The sequence below is a fragment of the Labrus bergylta genome, chromosome 23 (assembly GCF_963930695.1).
Source record: "Labrus bergylta chromosome 23, fLabBer1.1, whole genome shotgun sequence".
Classification (NCBI taxonomy): Eukaryota; Metazoa; Chordata; class Actinopteri; order Labriformes; family Labridae; genus Labrus; species Labrus bergylta.
Window position 1 is genome coordinate 3951570 of NC_089217.1, and position 19502 is coordinate 3971071.

General features: G+C 37.6%; 2 protein-coding genes across 2 annotated transcripts in view; one reads left to right on the plus strand and one right to left on the minus strand.

Annotated features, from left to right (window-relative positions):
- The first annotated feature begins 106 nt into the window (after positions 1–106).
- LOC109993573 (probable polypeptide N-acetylgalactosaminyltransferase 8) lies at positions 107–10024 on the plus strand. The gene is made up of 12 exons (XM_020646563.3): positions 107–255; positions 815–941; positions 1944–2190; positions 2370–2536; positions 2638–2821; positions 2928–3125; positions 7564–7678; positions 7920–8105; positions 8191–8328; positions 9052–9147; positions 9234–9401; positions 9472–10024. Exons 1-12 carry the CDS (start codon positions 175–177, stop codon positions 9670–9672), a joined length of 1908 nt encoding a protein of 635 aa, XP_020502219.2. The 5' UTR covers positions 107–174; the 3' UTR covers positions 9673–10024.
- Positions 10025–10050: 26 nt separating this feature from the next.
- The window catches only part of ada2b (adenosine deaminase 2b), a 99732-nt gene continuing 90280 nt past the window's right edge, over positions 10051–19502 (minus strand). Inside the window, exons 3-10 of the mRNA XM_020646564.3 lie at positions 12592–12811; positions 12303–12513; positions 11644–11771; positions 11409–11499; positions 11213–11321; positions 10964–11121; positions 10357–10559; positions 10051–10184 (exon numbers count right to left, since the gene is read on the minus strand). Coding sequence (XP_020502220.1) covers positions 10097–10184; positions 10357–10559; positions 10964–11121; positions 11213–11321; positions 11409–11499; positions 11644–11771; positions 12303–12513; positions 12592–12811 — 1208 coding nt within the window. The 3' untranslated portion in view covers positions 10051–10096. The remainder of the gene's footprint in view (positions 10185–10356; positions 10560–10963; positions 11122–11212; positions 11322–11408; positions 11500–11643; positions 11772–12302; positions 12514–12591; positions 12812–19502) is intronic.

Sequence of the window (19502 nt, forward strand, 5' to 3'; positions counted from 1 at the left end):
AGACTTAACAGTTTTTTCCTCACACCGACCTTTCCGGTGCGCACGATAAAACGATAATCTTTCCTTCCCATGTCCCTTTAGGGGCTCCGTAGTACGCGTAGAAATCAGAGGCAGGTGAATTGCTGCTCCTCCTTTCTCTCAGTGTGAAGCGAAGACACTCACCGGAGCGGCGAAATGAGACCTGGTGGGATTAAATTAGCACTTCTCCTCCTGTTGGCCGGCAGCACGGCTCTGTGTTACCTGTTCTCTATGAAGGTAGATATGTTGCGCGTGGGGGGAATTGGCCAATCAGAAGTAAACTTCCAGAGAATGCACTTTATATATTCACCACAATCACAAACTACAATATAGTACAACACTTGCATTATCAGTATAAACACTATAACGACTTCTAAAAAAGAAACTATATAATTCGCAAGGGATTGTGGGATAGGTAGTCCCTTGACTCAGGACAAAAAATATGTACACAGTCTTGTATCTTTGCCCTTTTCTCCGTTTTTTCGATGCCGTTTTGGCGCCGAATTAAATGTACTATAGTCACAAGTATTGGGTTGGTTTGGTTGTCTCGGTTTCAGTCACCAATCTCTTCATATAAGAATTTTGTGAAAAATCAATGGAGGATTTGAATGCGGAAATTTACTTCTGATTGGCCAATTCCCCCTACACGCAGACACACAGCGAGAGGAGGAGGGAGGGGGAGAGGGGCATTTCTACAAATACACATTTTTACATACTTTTTACACAAGTTCACTTCCTTCAAGCTCTCATCACATTCTACAAGCTCTCCTATTTTGCAACATATCTACCTTCATAGTTCTCCATCAAAAGCGAAGTCCCCATCCACTCGGAGAGGCCGCAGAGGCCACTCAAGAATGACTCCATCAGGAGTTGGGGGATGCTCGAGAGGATGGAGAGGATGGAGGCAGACATCAACAGGCTGTGTGAGTCCTTTTAGAAGAAAAATAAACGAGTACATGTCTCTGATGTGGGGTTATTAGGTTTACTTGTTTTAAAAGTAATGATACTTTAAACCAAGTTTTAAATAGTTTTGTGATTAATACGTTGAGGAAGTAGTCGACGTAATCTGTGCTGGATTTGAGTGTGGTTGAAATCACTACTTTTACTTGAGTGCTGATTTTGAGTAAAAGTTTGAGTAACTCGTACTTCACTTAAGATGTTCCACCTTTTTTTTCATTTCTGAAAAAATCTTTGATTCTTCTCAAGGAGGTTTCAGGTTCGAATCCCTGTTGGACAGTAGCCTCTCTGTGTGGAGTTTGCATGTTTCTCACTGTGCATGCGTGGGTTCTCTCCGGGTACTCCGGCTTCCTCCCCACAGTCCAGAGACATGCTCGTTAGGTGAACTGGTGACTCTAAATTGCCCCTAGGTGTGAATGTGAGCGTGGCTTGTTCTCTGTCTCTATGTCAGCTCTGTGATTGGGTGGTGAACAGTCCAGGGTGTACAGTCCCGCCTCCCGAATGGGGAAAAAAGCGGTATAGATAATGGATGGATAGGACAGTGGATAGAGTAGGAAACAGGGGGCCAACTTACAGGACTACAGCCTCCTAAATGGAGCGCGACCTAATCACATAAGGCCAAGAACAATGAGTTGACCATGTTAAATAAACTTAAGTAAGATAAAGCAGATCCAGGGGAGTATTTTAAAATTACTGTCCAATGAATTCCCACTTTCTGTTGATTGATTGGTTGTTTCTGTGACTTTGAAACATTCACTTCACCATACCAGACCTGACATCTTGTGTTGATTAACTAGCTCATGTAGCATTAACCTGAACAATATTAACCCTGACCACAACCCCCCCCCTCCTGTAAAAACAAACACAGACAGTTGTTAAAGAAAAATTTGAAATGTTTCTTTTGTCTCACTGTTTGTTCATTCCCCTCCCAAAGAAGTGAAGTTTAAACAAGTCTCTCTTGTCTTTAGTGACCCTGGTCAGTAAATTTGAAGAGAGCAAACCGGTGGCAGAGAAGACAACACAGGTGAAGATGGAGAAGAAGGGGTCGGTGAGGAAACTTTACCCCAACTCGCCTCTGTTCAAAAAGTGGGGTGACGAGCTGTCGGAGGAGGAGCAGAAGGAGGCTGAGGAGTTGTTTCAGAGTTACGGCTACAACGCCTTCCTCAGTGACCGGCTGCAACCCAACAGACCAATCCCGGACACCAGACCCAAAGGGTGAGTCACCATGTTACCCACACTCTTAAGGTCTTACTTTTAAAACTCCCTCAGTTCCTACACCTTTGTAGATCTGTGTGCACATTTTCGATCTATTTAACTAATTATTGATCAATGACATCGCCATCAAAACTGCCCTCAACAGAAAAAAAAAACTGCAATATTTTTCCTTTCCACAGGTGTACTGAGAAAAAATACCCAGAGGATCTTCCCAGCGTCAGTGTTATCTTAATCTACCTGAACGAGGCTCTCTCCATCATTAAAAGGGCGATCCGCAGCATCATAGACAAGACACCAGCTCGGCTGCTAAAAGAAATCATACTGGTGGACGATCACAGCAGCAACGGTGGGTCTGCCTGTTTTTAGCTTTCAATCTAGTAGCAGTCTGTTGTAGATTAGATGTGGTCGTCCAGAATAGTTCACTATAATATTATCTTTATCTTCCAGAGGATTTAATGGGCAAACTGGATGAATACATCATCTCCATCCATGAGGTACGTCCAGGCCTGGTGAAGAGAGTCCGGCATTCACAGCAGCTCGGACTCACCCAGGCAAGACTGTCTGGGTGGGAGGCTGCTGTCGGGGACGTGGTGGCCATCTTGGATGCTCACATTGAAGTCCATGTGCAGTGGTTGGTTTAAGTGTTGAGTGGTCTCAGTTGTTACAGTTCAGTTTTTCTCTCAGGGTTGATAGAGATTATAAAACCTGTGATCCCTCTTTATGCTTTGTGTGTCCAGGGTAGAGCCACTGTTAGCTCGCATTAAGGAGGATCGAACTGTCATACTGACACCAGTGTTTGACAATGTCCAATTTGATGACTTGATACTGAGTCTATACGGAACATCTGCACAGGGCTTTGACTGGGCTCTGTGGTGCCTGTATGAATCCTTCAGACCTGAGTGGTACGCTCTGAACGACGAGTCACAACCTGGAAAGTAAGTTTCTCTTCTTAAGAGTAAATTTAACCAAAAAAACAAATAAAAAGTTTTAGTTTAACCTTTTTAAATTTCTTCCACAGAATTAGCCAAAGTTGATTAAGACTCATTTTTGTTTGATGAAATGCAGCTGGGGGAGTGAGTTAGCGTGCTTTCAAGCTAGCTAGCTTGAAACACATGGGTCCCAATGCCCATTCCACTGTGGGGGCTCCTGTCTTAGCTTTATGTATTTCCGTGTAACTCAAGGAGCAACACAGGTCTCAGATACAAACACTACCCAGATGTTGTTTTGCACATTATAAGGGGAGCAGCGCTGACCTTTGTCCCAAATATGTCAGACACCTCATATTTCCCCCCTTTGAGACAACAGTCTTGAAAAAGAGAAAAATTATATAATTGTGATGTTAATTGGCCTCATAAGAATCACATAATAACACACACAGAATGCTCATGATATACCCTTCTGTCCATGCTTAACCTTAGCAATATAGTAAATTTAGGGACTGTGAGAGCGAAAAACCCATCAGGCAGTTTTTTTTCTTATTATATCCATCAAAAAATCTAGACAGGAAAACTCTCTCACGGTCCCTCTGCCCCAGGCAACCACATATAGTACAAACTAATTAAAAAGAAGGGTTCTGAAAACTTTATAGAATGATATGTAAATGCATACGTTTAGAACCTCAGAAATAAAATCAAAAAATTGTCCAAAATCGGGCTGGTCGACACATCGCACCTTCCAATGGACTTTTCCCTACCTAACACCACTATCTACTAGGACCAAGGAAAAAAAAGAAAACACCTGAGGTCCCAATGTATATATTTTATACAGTTCCAGAAAACTCCAATACTAAACCACAGTAATATGTCTCTCTAAAAATATCTAGTATAGAGTAAAAAGTACAGAATATTTATCAATAATACAAGTTACTTTGTAATAAACAAAATCCAGTACTATAAAAGTAATAATGCTGCTGCTTTTTAGCAGCATTAACTTCTACTGTAATAAACCTTCAATGATTTTTCAATCTGAACCCCTCATCATGATGTCCTCGTTCAGGGTCCGCTGTCCATTTTCATTCTCCATTTTCTTAAGTTTGGGTGTTCAAGTCCATTAGGCTGTAAGGATCTCTGGACAATCAGCCACCCTCACATTGGTCTCCCAAATATTGTCCTGGGAAGAAAAATCAACAACCAGTATCTTGCAAAATCAAAAACATCAAAAATATATTCATTTTGTATCATACTTTCACATTATTCCACTACATGATTAACATATTCCATTTCCCCCCTTTATCCATGCACTTCCTATTCAAAACAATGGTGAGTCAATGATGAAGTCAGATATTCAAAATGGATATTTCTCTACTAGTTCTTTTCCCATCTCTATGACCTCCTCGTCTTCGCTTAGGTCATTACCACTCAGTCGCAGCATCTGAACATTTCCTCCCGGCATTACAACTCCTACCCATCTCAATATTATAGCCTTAGCAAAGGTCAACAACAGTGTACAAAAACAAAACATCACACACAGTGATAGAAGAGCAGCCACCAGAATCTGAACCACTATAGCTCCTACTGGTCCTAATTCTTCTTGCAAACAAGCACTAGCAGACCATCCCGCTCCTTCTGATGGGCCAAACGAATCCCTTATAAGTTTCAACGCATCTATGACACTAGTCATGTTGTCAGGGCATCAGGGATCAAAATATGACAGGCGTCGCCGGTCAAATTTCAAGCCACACAGAGGCCACCATGTTTGGCCAAAATATAATCAAGAGCCATGTCATGTTTCAACAACGTCAATCGATGACTCCTGAGTATTTGACAAATATTCAAAACCACTTATGGTCTCATTTGCAAAACCTTGCAGGGTATATGTAATATTATCAATATGATCAGCTGAGAATGTAACACCATACCATGGAAACAATCCTATACCCCATTTCTCTCCCAAACTTATCCTCCAATGGTAAGCCTCCAAATTGTGAAATTGTGCCAAATCTCTTTTCTTTCTACTTCTAGAGACCTTCATAGAGTTAACCTTATCAGGCCCTTGTCCCTTCTGAATAAGAAAAACATCATACGGTAGTTTCAACTGTGCCATTTAACAACATCCAACCCAACCATATGGTAGAAATAAGTATGCCTTACCGCCACGAATATCTTTAAATGTTCCTATGGTAAAATTACCCGGTAAAGTTTGATTCTTTACGCTTAGAGTTATACTCTGTAGGTGACGTGGTGCATGAAAGGTCACTGTATACGCGTCATCAACAGCCCTTTGATCACTTTGTCCAAATTGCATCATATAGCTATCACATTCTGATATTCCCATAAACATACCATCTCCACCATGAGTACCATTTGAACAAAAACAAGATCTAACCTTCACAGGTGTCACTTCCATAGGATCAGGGACTGCTGTCGTAATAGCTTCATACTGATAAAGAAGATTTACATATGATAATTCCCTCAACTAAGAACAAACACCTCAAGGTTTATATAGATGCACCTACAAGGCCATCCAAGCATCCCTTTCCGCTTGTTGCTTAAATAACAGCCACGATAACGCATCTTTTTGACATTCAGAAGTCAAAGGTTCCGGTACCGTCTCTAGAATTGAAGGCCATGTGCCATGTGTGGTGAGTGTTGGAACTCTCACCACACACGGACAATTCAAATTACTAGCCAATCTAACAGAGTGAGTCAACTGCTGGAACCACATATTCCTACTTGCCCACGGGTCTGCAATTTGCAACACCGAGGAATCAAACCCATAAGCTTTCCACTGGGTTTCTCGCTTCTCTAATGCATGAAGATGTTTAGTCATGCCTTCTGATGTTCCGTCAGCATCAATAAAATCATCGACCACATCCGACATAGTCATCTGGACTGTTTCAGCTGAATTCATATCAGTCTTCTCAGCAATTGGTTCCCTAAATTCAGATCTCTCCCTGCTATTATTCAAACTAGCTTCCAACTCTAACATATGCTTCTGATTTATATTTACCAACTCCTTAAATAATAAAGATGTAGTGACAGATGTCAACGTCATACCTACAGACTTTGTAGACACCGAAGAGCTCGTCATTGTTTTATTGGTAGTGTATCCCATCTTCACAACCTCGCTTGTAAAATTACTCGCAGGAACAGAAGTAGAAATTGTCATCATAGCTGTTGTAACATTCTTTTCTACCAAAGTCGTTGCGAGGGTAGTAACCAAGTTGATACGTTAATACTACTAGTTATTCTCTGAGCTACAGTAGTAGACATCATCTGTCCCAAAAACCATACTCTTTCGTAATTTTTCTCCTATCTTCCCCCTTGCAACATGGGTTAAACCATGTGCTTCCTGAATCATCAGACCTAGCAGGTCTGGGGGCACTACCATCAGCCCTTCATGATTTCTCCACAGGCCAATAGAATCCTGAGTGGTCCCTCTGTCTATCCATAATTGTTTATCCATCGCAGAAGCAACTTCTTGTATCGAGACCACATCTCTGAGCGTAATTTTATCTTCCAAGTCCACCTCATGGGTGACCAGAAGAACCTTGCCCGATTTGTTTGCTCCTGTAACTGCCTTTGCAGCCTCATCAGCCGCTTTGTTACCTTGTGTGACCCTTGACATGTCCGTTTTGTGTGCCGCACAAAATAATAGCTAATAGCTACTGCTATTTCTTTCGGCTTTATCATCGCATGCAACAATTTCATTATCTGAGCATGATGCTGTATCGGAGAACCATCTGTTTTCTTAAACCCTCGATTCTTCCACAGTGATCCAAATAAGTGACACACATTATGTGCATACGCAGAATCTGTATATATTGTCACCCGCTTGCCTTCGGCCAACAGACATGCTTCAGTCAGCCCCACAAGCTCAGCAAGCTGCGCAGATGCAGGTTGTGGTATTTCTTCTGCTTTCTCAACAACAAATTCAGTTCCCTGGGCTTTGACTACCATAACTTTGCATAACCAGCACTCAATGCATCACCTACTCGATAGCAGGACCCATCAGTCCAATACTCCACATCTGACTCATGCAGTGGAAGAGCTTGCAAATCCGACCTGAGCTTCGAACATCTCTCTACTTACTTTACTTTCACTATTCAACCTTTACAATTTGTCCCAAATATGTCAGACACCTCAGTAGCTATAGGCTAGGTCACTACTCCAAGCTGAGGAGAAGTCAAACAGAAGACTCAGATTTTAATACGTATTAACCATGCGCAAACATGCCAACTGATGAGTTTTTGACATGCTGGGTTATTCTAACCTTTGGAGGCTTGAGGACTTCTCTGAAAAACAATGTGAAAGGATTTTTTTCAGATTGTTCAAATGAATCATTTAACCAGCAAACAGGGGAAAAAGTGTACTTTATTCTTAAAAGGGTTTTCTTTAATTTCAAATTGCTTAATATGTCATATTATGTCCTCAGGAGCCCCTCTATCATGGGGATGCTTGTAGCTGATCGCAAGTTCTTTGGAGAAATCGGGAGCCTCGATGGTGGAATGAAAATATACGGTGGGGAAAATGTGGAGCTGGGCATCCGGGTAAGAAAACGCGGAGCATTATGCTATTGTTAGCATCACATTATTTACAGTAAGCAAGGCTAAAAATAAGTGATGAATTACCAGAATCAATAATGACATATTTAGCTGATGGCATGTTGTGTTGGACAGCGTTTCATGCATATTTCCTTTAACCAATGTTAACCATTGCTTAAAATAGTCTAAATGCACAACATCTGTGTCTTTAAAAATGCAGTTTAAATAACCTTTCATGTGTTGGCAGGTGTGGCTCTGTGGTGGAAGCATCGAAGTTATACCTTGCTCTAAAATCGCTCACATTGAACGGTATCACAAGCCTTACCTTCCTGACTTAAGTTCAATGGTAAAACGAAATGCACTGAGGGTTGCGGAGGTGTGGATGGATGATTATAAAAATAATGTAAACCTTTTCTGGAACCTTCCCCTTGAGGTAAGGGACAACATTTTATTACTTGTACAAACTGGTTCCAAATGAACACATTTGACTTCATAAGAGTTTTATCTCATATCCACAGAACCATGGGATAGATATTGGGGATGTGTCAGAGAGGAAAAAGCTGAGAGAGAAACTGAATTGCAAGCCCTTTAAATGGTATCTGGATCATGTTTACCCCATGTTGGATAATTTCAGTGACGTGCTAGCTTATGGAGTGGTGAGTAGACGCTTTACAGGACGCTATTTAAAAAAAAGACCACGTTTATGCGAGAACGATTTATTGAAAACAGACGTTTTTCTTTTTCGGTTTTAAAAAAGTTCCTCTTTCAGGCGACACGTTTTGATAACAACCTCAAGAGGACGCTTGATGAACTGCAATTTTTTGCATTTTTTTTCGCATCAGGTTTTTGTTTTTTCCCAACAAACAACTGGGAACAAGCGATGTAAATGAGAATGCTAACAGACTAAACTATCGATTATAACTACCTACAATTATAGCAGAGAAAATTAAAAAGGAAGTTTAGGGGGAAAAAAAACATTTTTTTCTCTTATTTTCAACAAATCCCATGAAAATACAAGAGAGACTCACCAAAGCACAAAGTGTTTATTAATCTACTGCAGGAAACTCTTCCAAAATCTTTCTCTGTTTGAGCAGCTACTGTTATAAAGTTAAAGTGCCATTTATCATTGAGATGTTTCTATTGGATTTAACTCTAGCAGGGAAACAAATAACGATGTGATGTACACTTTTGTCATCTTTCTGCATATGCAGTACAGGAATCTGTTTTTGGCTTTTCATGAGATTTGATTAGAAAATAATAATTTCCATTCCTTTAATTGCACTCGTGGTTTGAGCCTCACAAGCGACATCATCAGTTTGTTGTATTGTTTATAATGGATACTTTGACGACTAACTTTGTGTTTTTGCCTCTGTTGACAGCTAAAAAATGAATTGAAGCCAGATCTCTGTGTCGACCAAGGTCAGATGCCAGGAAACAAACCCATTTTTTACTCATGCAATTACGCCTCCCCTCAGGTTTGATGAGAGATTCAACTGCTTGCAAACAAACTTTTTGCTTTTGTTCCAATTTTTTTCCCGTATAAAACTTTTCTTTTGTGCAGCTCTGTTGCTATCGTGCTGATGGAAAAGTCTTCATTGGTGAACTCAAATCTCACACGTACGATAGCAACCGCTGTCTGGTGGATCCATCCAACGGCCTCTACCCGGGACTATATGAGTGCGAAACAGCTCAGGTGGAGAATTTCAACATGCTGTGGGACTTCAAACAGGTCGGTAATACAGTTTTGTTTTTTTCCAGAGGAAATGAATGATTTTATTCATGTGTGTTTTTATTCCCAGGGTGGACAAATCCGGAACAGAAAAACAAACAGATGTATTGAAGCTGCGATAGATGAAGACGGCTTGTACAAACTTGTTGTTCAGAACTGCACTGGTCAGAGCTGGACCATACAACACCTAGTCACAGAAACCTGGAAGGTTGGAGGGCAGAAAGACCAGAAAAGTCCTGAGCCAAAGATCAACAATGACTCCTTGTCTTAGGGACGGTTTCAGTATTCTGCTCTGGACGACTTGAGACTTATAGGAGAGACATTGTGCGCTGGATCCCTGCAATTACATTTTTTATTTTTAACTTGATTTTTTTTGATGAATGTTACCAATGTTGTGGCGTTCTGTAATGATTATAGTTTTTGTTCTGAATTCAAAAAGTCCTTCATGAATACTCAGATGAAGGTTCAGGATTTGTCTGTAATTCATCAGGAGGTTCAACTCGTTGTTCTATTGTCCTCATCAGTATATCCTCTCCAACGATGTCATTTGTTTTTAACTCTCTCGTGCATGTTTCTCCAAGGATCCAGTGAAGAGTTCAAATAAAGTCTGCCGGTTGCCTCTAGATGTTTGCTACGTCTTTATACTGTTAAAAAACATCTTTCAAGTCAAACAGGATCCATAGAGATTTTGCTGGTCATGAATGATCAACGATGAAAGCGTCCCATTTCTTCTGCCACATGGCGAGACCGGTTTCCTTCAGATGAGCTGGCAGGGAGCTGAACCTGCAGGAGACAGAATAATATCCTTAAACTGTGAATTCATTTTAATGCAGTAAAGTTGAAAGGTTAATTCTTCTTCTACTACATATCCATGTATCCCGAGTATTTCACTTATGCTCATTGTAACAAAGAAAAATATCTATGGACACTTGAGATAAAGATCCACGACTCTCACCTGATAGAGTTAGCGGCAAGCTCTTTCAGAGTGCCCAGATTTGCTTTCAGCCCTCCGATGCCAACGAAGGCTTGATAAAAGTCGTAGACGAGGCCTGTGGTTCCGAACATTGACGGGTCGTCAGAGCTGATCACCATGGGGTGGCCCTCCGACATCAGCACAGCTGCAGGGTGGTTCCGGAGGTCGGACACCAGCTTCAGCACCTGAAGGTGGGACGTTAAAAAACAACCAGGTAATAAAATACACAAAGACAATCATGAAGACGCTAAATTCAAATATGTATACTTTAACTGAAAGAGTTTTGGATTGATTTGATTAAAGTGATTGAGGTATGTCCAAATCCAGAAGGGACCATAACCAAACTTTGTGGAGACTTCTGAAGAGGCTGCTTTTTTGGGTTTGATTTATTCTGTAAGTCTTCAAAGGCAGAGGTTGTGTCCTTGATTTGGGATTTTATTTCACTTAACATTCTGACAATACAACTGCAGAAGATCCCTTTTTGTGTAAGATGTGTGGGCTTATTCTGCTTGTCCAGAGGTTTTGCTTAGCATGTTAAATTAGGCCACTTTTACATATATAATTTGCCAATGATGATGTGTTTTCTGACCTGGTTTGAGATGGGGCACAGCTCCACAGCCACGTTCCTTTTCCTAGAAAGCTCTTTGGCCAGTGGATGGTGTGCCAAAGCATAGCCGTGCCCAATGCGTGTGGTGTTGAACAGAAGGGCGTCAAGGATGTTTTGATCCACAGCTGTGCCTTCATCATCTGGAAGCAGATATACAAGAAAAAAAGTATATTTTTTGGAAAACTTTTTAAAGTAATAATTGTGTTTTTATTTTGCCTTTAATCCGCTCACCTGTCTCCCCTGCATGAAAGAAGTACGGTAGTGTGACACCCAGTTCAGCGGGCAGAGAGAGGGCCTCCCTGAAGAACCAAAGAGTCCTCCCACTGTCCTCCCTGCCGACCTGCCGAACCAACAAGACAAATCATTTCTACAAAACAAACGCTAAGGATGTTTAAAAAAAGTTCATCAAGACTGATCGCTTCCCCACCATGTCAAATCCTGCAACAACATCTGGGAAGTCCTTCTGCAGCTGGATGGCCTCTTTCACCGCCGCTTTGACATCAGATACACCCAAAGCCCTAAAGAACAACATGTGTTATAGACAGAGAAGCTAGTAAATGAGACAAACATTTTATGATATGTAAAATTAAATGGAATATGTCTACTTAAAGTTTTTATCCCTGTGAAGTTTTTTTTTTAACCAGTCAATACGATACGCCTACCTGTGTACAGAAATTATGATGCGGGCCCCGAGAAAGTCAGGATGATCTTCGGTAAATTTCTTTGTAACTTCTTGAAACATTTTCACAGTCCAGACCTTATCATGGATGGTTCCATCGAGCTCGTATGTCTGAAACACATTAAGAGGTTTATCATTTTACAACACGGATATATTAGATCGATACTACTGATTTTGTGGTCCTTAGAGGCTTTATATGCAATTTTTTTGATCCAGCAGATGTCGCCCTTGAGCACCAGCATGAAACCAAAACAACTTGCGGTGCATTGTTGTGTTAGCATGCTAATGCTAGCGATCTTTATTATGCTCGTATCTTCACACTGCTTGTAAATTTACCTGAAATGAGCGTGATCTAGAAACACAGTTAAGCAGTGAGTACAGTATGTTATTCTTCTTTTCTCTAGTCCCTCAATTAAACAACTTTTATATGCGAGGGGAGGAGTCAGCCGGCCCGACGATGTAAACAAACTGAAGATAGGACTCGGAAAGCATCACAGACAGTGGGACTCAGGTGTTACACCCATTGTAGACAGTCATGACTCACAGTTATTTTCAGAGGATATATTGGATTTCTATTACATTTAAGTGTGAAAAATCGCATATAAAGCCTTTAAGGAGATGGGGATTAAAAAAAACTCAAACCCTTGAGAGACCGCTCCTGAGTTCCAGATACATGATGTTGTCATGCAAAAGCTCTCCCAGGCCCTTGTAGAAGTATTCCCTTAGCACAGGGGCATGTGTGATCAGCCCTGCAGTAGCAATGAAGGCTTTCTCAAACTTCTGCCACACAACATCCTGGTTAGGGTACGCTCCCTCTGGATCCTCAGTGAAGAGTGTGAGGTGCTGCATTAAACTGAAAAGCACCCAAAGGTTATGTTCTCTCATCATATTGTTATTAAAACATGTGAAGGACAGGGGTTTCTCACACTACCTGTTATCAAAGAGAGTAGGGTCTCTTATTTTTGCTCTCAAGGTTTGAAGTAGCTGCCAATAGAAGCAGTCCCACCGTGGAAAGGGCTGGCGGTCAGAGAAGAAAAAGCGGACCGAGTTGTCCCATGTGAAGCAGATGTAGCAGTTTGGCCTGTAGGTGATGTTTTTCACCAGCCACTCGACATTGACCAAAGTGGAGCTGTGGATGTGGAGGGCTGCACCTGTCACCAAAACATCATGATACTGTATGAGCTCAATCTCTGGCTACATATGTATGTATGGCATTTTTTCTAATTATGTATGAATGTAAGTATAAAATGTATTTGATAAATGAAAGTATGTATGAGCTTTTTTTTCCCTCAGATTTCTGGATGAAAATATTTGTTGTGTATGTAAGTATTACGCTTTTATGTACGTATGAAAAATGTATGTATGTATGAAAAAGGTATTTGATTAATGTATGTATGATGTTTTTTTTTCTCGATGTATGTAGCCTGTGTGTAAAATGTTTCCCATGTATTTATAAATGTATTGATTATTAATCAGTGAATATGTGTATGTATAAAATTCTTTCTATGTAGCCTATGTATGTACAGAATATACTTTTTCTGTCTATAGAAATGACTTTCATTCTACAGTGTGTATGACGTCAGTTATTGTCTTGATGTCTATATGTATGTGTGTATGTAGGCCTATGTATTATTATTCTCTTAGTGTATACACGATTGTATGTAAACATTTACGTTTCTGTATGTATGTAGGCTTGTATGTATTGTGTTTTATTAATTTTGACCTAAGTATGTATGTCGTTTTTTTCGTGTAAAGAAGGTAATGATTCCACTTGCCATCATTTGGCATAGAATGTCTTTATTTGACTATTTCTATTGTTTAAATACTGTTTAAAATTTATATTTTTCCATTTAACATGTTTGAGAGAATCTCCAAAATGATTGTAAAACTTTTCTGTGATCATATGTTTTTGAGTCAAATGTAACTTCAGATCTCCGTGGTGTAGCTTGCTTAACAGTTAGCTCAATTATTTTTTTTTTTATGTTTTAGCAATGTTGGAGCTTATTACTAGAAGAGTGGCTGTGAGAGACCGTATGTGCTTCTGTTGTTATCAGATTAAACGGCGTGCTGGTGCCAAAATTGAAAATGTTTGCTTGATTCATCACAACGCAAGAGAGAGACATAAACCACTACATATGTATGTCGCTTTATTCGACATAGGTATGTGTGTCGTTTTTTCATTTATATTGAAATAGGTATGTATGTTGTTTTTTCGTTTTTATCGACATAGGTGTGTATGTCATTTTGTCGGGGTTTTATCGAAATAGGTATGTATGTCATTTTATTCGACATAGGTATGAATGTTGTTTTGTCGTTTATATTGAAATAGGTATGTATGTTGTTTTTATCGACATAGGTATGCATTTTGTTTTTTTGTTTTTTGACATATGTATGTATGTTGTTTTTTTCGTTTTTATCGACATAGGTATGTATGTTGTTTTTTTGTTTTTATCGACAGGTGTGTATGTCATTTTGTCGGGGTTTTTTCGACATAGGTATGTATGTTGTTTTTTTCGTTTTTATCAACATAGGTATGTATGTTGTTTTTTTCGTTTTTATTGACATAGGTGTGTATGTCATTTTGTCGACATAGGTATGTATGTCATTTTTTCATTTTTATCGACATAGGTATGCATTTTGTTTTTTCGGGGTTTTCTCGACGTAGGTATGTATGTCGTTTTTTTCAGGTTTTTTTCGACATAGGTATGTATGTCGTTTTTTCATTTTTATCGACATAGGTATATATGTGGTTTTTTCGTTTTTATCGTCATAGGTATGTATGTCACTTTATTCGACATAGGTATGTATGTCGTTTTTTCGTTTTTATTGACATAGGTAAGCATTTTGTTTTTTCATTTTTTGACATAGGTATGTATGTCGTTTTTTCATTTTTATCGACATAGGTATGTATGTCGTTTTTTTCGTTTATATTGAAATAGGTATGTATGTTGTTTTTATCGACATAGGTATGTATGTCATTTTTTCATTTTTATCGACATAGGTATGTATGTCGCTTTATTCGACATAGGTATGTATGTCGTTTTTTCGGGGTTTTTTTGACATAGGTATGTATGTATGTCGTTTTTTCGGGGGTTTTTTGACATAGATATGTATGTATGTCGTTTTTTCATTTTTATCGACATAGGTATGTATGTCGCTTTATTCGACATAGGTATGTATGTCATTTTTTCATTTTTATCGACATAGGTATGTATGTCAATTTTTCGACATAGGTATGTATGTCGTTTTTTCATTTTTATCGACATAGGTATGTATGTCGTTTTTTTCATTTTTATCAACATAGGTATGTATGTCGTTTTTCGACATAGGTATGTATGTCATTTTTTCATTTCTATCAACACAGGTATGTATATCATTTTTTCATTTCTATCAACATAGGTATGTATGTCGCTTTATTCGACATAGGTATGTATGTCGTTTTTTTTTCATTTTTATCGACATAGGTATGTATGTCGCTTTATTCGACATAGGTATGTATGTAATTTTTTCATTTTTATCGACATAGGTATGTATGTCGCTTTATTCGACATAGGTATGTATGTCGCTTTATTCGACATAGGTATGTATGTCGCTTTATTCGACATAGGTATGTATGTCAGTTTTTCATTTCTATCGACAGGTATGTATATCGCTTTATTCGACATAGGTATGTATGTCAGTTTTTCATTTTTATCGACATAGGTATGTATGTCGTTTTTTCAACATAGGTATGTATGTCGTTTTTATTGACATAGGTAAGCATTTTGTTTTTTCATTTTTTGACATAGGTATGTATGTCATTTTTTCGACATAGGTATGTATGTCATTTTTTCATTTCTATCGACAGGTATGTATATCGCTTTATTCGACATAGGTATGTATGTCAGTTTTTCATTTTTATCGACATAGGTATGTATGTCGTTTTTTCAACATAGGTATGTATGTCGTTTTTATTGACATAGGTAAGCATTTTGTTTTTTCATTTTTTGACATAGGTATGTATGTTGTTTTTTCGGGGTTTTTTTGACATAGGTATGTATGTCGTTTTTTCATTTTTATCGACATAGGTATGTATGTCGTTTTTTTTCGTTTATATTGAAATAGGTATGTATGTTGTTTTTATCGACATAGGTATGTATGTCATTTTTTCATTTTTATCGACATAGGTATGTATGTCGCTTTATTCGACATAGGTATGTATGTCGTTTTTTCGGGTTTTTTTTGACATAGGTATGTATGTATGTCGTTTTTTCGGGGGGTTTTTGACATAGGTATGTATGTATGTCGTTTTTTCATTTTTATCGACATAGGTATGTATGTTGTTTTTTTCACTTTTATCGACATCGCTATGTATGTCGTTTTTTCATTTTATCGACATAGGTATGTATGTCGTTTTTTCGACATAGGTATGTATGTCATTTTTTCATTTCTGTCGACATAGGTATGTATGTCGCTTTATTCGACATAGGTATGTATGTCGCTTTATTCGACATAGGTATGTATGTCATTTTTTCATTTCTATCGACATAGGTATGTATGTCGCTTTATTCGACATAGGTATGTATGTCGCTTTATTCGACATAGGTATGTATGTCATTTTTTCATTTTTATCGACATAGGTATGTATGTCGCTTTATTCGACATAGGTATGTATGTCGCTTTATTCGACATAGGTATGTATGTCATTTTTTCATTTCTATCGACATAGGTATGTATGTCGCTTAATTCGACATAGGTATGTATGTAATTTTTTCATTTTTATCGACATAGGTATGTATGTCGCTTTATTCGACATAGGTATGTATGTCGCTTTATTCGACATAGGTATGTATGTCGTTTTTTTCATTTTTATCGACATAGGTATGTATGTCATTTTTTCATTTTTATCGACATAGGTATGTATGTCGTTTTTTCGACATAGGTATGTATGTCATTTTTTCATTTTATCGACATATGTATGTATGTCGCTTTATTCGACATAGGTATGTATGTCGTTTTTTTCATTTTTATCGACATAGGTATGTATGTCATTTTTTCATTTCTATCGACATAGGTATGTATGTCGCTTTATTCGACATAACTATGTATGTCAGTTTTTCATTTTTATCGACATAAGTATGTATGTCGTTTTTTCGACATAGGTATGTATGTCGTTTTTTCATTTTTATCGACATAGGCATGTATGTCGCTTTATTCGACATAGGTATGTATGTCAGTTTTTCATTTTTATCGACATAGGTATGTATGTCGCTTTATTCGACATAGGTATGTATGTCGTTTTTTGCTTTTATCGTCATAGGTATGTATGTTGTTTTTTTGTTTTTATCGACAAAGGTATGTATGTCATTTTTTATTTTTATCGACAAAGGTATGTATGTTGTTTTTCCGACATAGTATGTCATTTTTTTGCTTTTATCGTCATAGGTATGTATGTCGTTTTTTAGTTTTTAATCGTCATAGGTATGTATGTCGTTTTTTGTTTTCATCGTCATAGGTATGTATGTTGTTTTTCCGACATAGTATGTCATTTTTTTGCTTTTATCGACATAGGTATGTATGTCGTTTTTTCATTTTTATCGACATAGGTATGTATGTCGTGTTTTTCGTTTTTATCGACATAGGTATGTATGTCGTTTTTTTCATTTTTATCGACATTGGTATGTATGTCGTTTTTATCGACATGGTATGTATGTGGTTTTTTTGACATAGGTATGTGTGTTGTTTTTCCGACATGTATGTCGCTTTATTCGACATAGGTATGTATGTCGTTTTTTCATTTTTATCGACATAGGTATGTATGTCGCTTTATTCGACATAGGTATGTATGTCGTTTTTTCATTTTTATCGACATAGGTATGTATGTCGTTTTTTTCATTTTTATCGACATAGGTATGTATGTCGTTTTTTCGACATAGGTATGTATGTTGTTTTTTCATTTCTATCGACATATGTATGTATGTCGCTTTATTCGACATAGGTACGTATGTCGTTTTTTCGTTTTTATTGACATAGGTAAGCATTTTGTTTTTTCATTTCTATCGACATAGGTATGTCTGTCGTTTTTTCGACATAGGTATGTATGTCGTTTTTTCATTTCTATCGACATGTGTATGTATGTCGCTTTATTCGACATAGGTATGTATGTCATTTTTTCATTTTTATCGACATAGGTATGTATGTCGCTTTATTCGACATTGGTATGTATGTCTTTTTTTTCATTTTTATCGACATAGGTATGTATGTCATTTTTTCATTTTTATCGACATAGATATGTATGTCGTTTTTTCGACATAGGTATGTATGTCGTTTTTTCATTTCTATCGACATATGTATGTATGTCGCTTTATTCGACATAGGTATGTATGTCGTTTTTTCGTTTTTTTTGACATAGGTAAGCATTTTGTTTTTTCATTTCTATCGACATATGTATGTATGTCGCTTTATTCGACATAGGTATGTATGTCATTTTTTCATTTTTATCGACATTGGTATGTATGTCGTTTTTTCATTTTTATCGACATAGGTATGTATGTCGCTTTATTCGACGTATGTATGTCATTTTTTCATTTTTATCGACATAGGTATGTATGTCGCTTTATTCGACATAGGTATGTATGTCATTTTTTCATTTTTATCGACATAGGTATGTATGTCGCTTTATTCGACATTGGTATGTATGTCGTTTTTTCATTTTAATCGACATAGGTATGTATGTCATTTTTTCATTTTTATCGACATAGATATGTATGTCGTTTTTTCGACATAGGTATGTATGTCGTTTTTTCATTTCTATCGACATATGTATGTATGTCGCTTTATTCGACATAGGTATGTATGTCGTTTTTTCGTTTTTATTGACATAGGTAAGCATTTTGTTTTTTCATTTCTATCGACATATGTATGTATGTCGCTTTATTCGACATATGTATGTATGTCGCTTTATTCGACATAGGTATGTATGTCATTTTTTCATTTTTATCGACATTGGTATGTATGTCGTTTTTTCATTTTTATCGACATAGGTATGTATGTCGCTTTATTCGACGTATGTATGTCATTTTTTCATTTTTATCGACATAGGTATGTATGTCGTTTTTTCGACATAGGTAAGCATTTTGTTTTTTCATTTTTTGACATAGGTATGTATGTCGTTTTTTCGGGGTTTTTTTGACATAGGTATGTATGTCGTTTTTTCATTTTTATCGACATAGGTATGTATGTCGTTTTTTTTCGTTTATATTGAAATAGGTATGTATGTTGTTTTTATCGACATAGGTATGTATGTCATTTTTTCATTTTTATCGACATAGGTATGTATGTCGCTTTATTCGACATAGGTATGTATGTCGTTTTTTCGGGGTTTTTTTGACATAGGTATGTATGTATGTCGTTTTTTCGGGGGGTTTTTGACATAGGTATGTATGTATGTCGTTTTTTCATTTTTATCGACATAGGTATGTATGTCGTTTTTTCAACATAGGTATGTATGTCATTTTTTCATTTCTATCGACATAGGTATGTATGTCGCTTTATTCGTCATAGGTATGTATGTAATTTTTTCATTTTTATCCACATAGGTATGTATGTCGCTTTATTCGACATAGGTATGTATGTAATTTTTTCATTTTTATCGACATAGGTATGTATGTCGCTTTATTCGACATAGGTATGTATGTCGCTTTATTCGACATAGGTATGTATGTCGTTTTTTTCATTTTTATCGACATATGTATGTATGTCGCTTTATTCGACATAGGTATGTATGTCGTTTTTTTCATTTTTACCGACATAGGTATGTATGTCATTTTTTCATTTCTATCGACATAGGTATGTATGTCGCTT

Bases quoted from the DNA above. Each gene is read 5' to 3' on its own strand.
- LOC109993573 (XM_020646563.3), top strand. From the start codon at position 175: ATGAGACCTGGTGGGATTAAATTAGCACTTCTCCTCCTGTTGGCCGGC. The intron at 9,148-9,233 runs GTTTGATGAGAG...TCTTTTGTGCAG, and splicing joins GCAATTACGCCTCCCCTCAG to CTCTGTTGCTATCGTGCTGA. The intron at 9,402-9,471 runs GTCGGTAATACA...TTTTATTCCCAG, and splicing joins TGCTGTGGGACTTCAAACAG to GGTGGACAAATCCGGAACAG.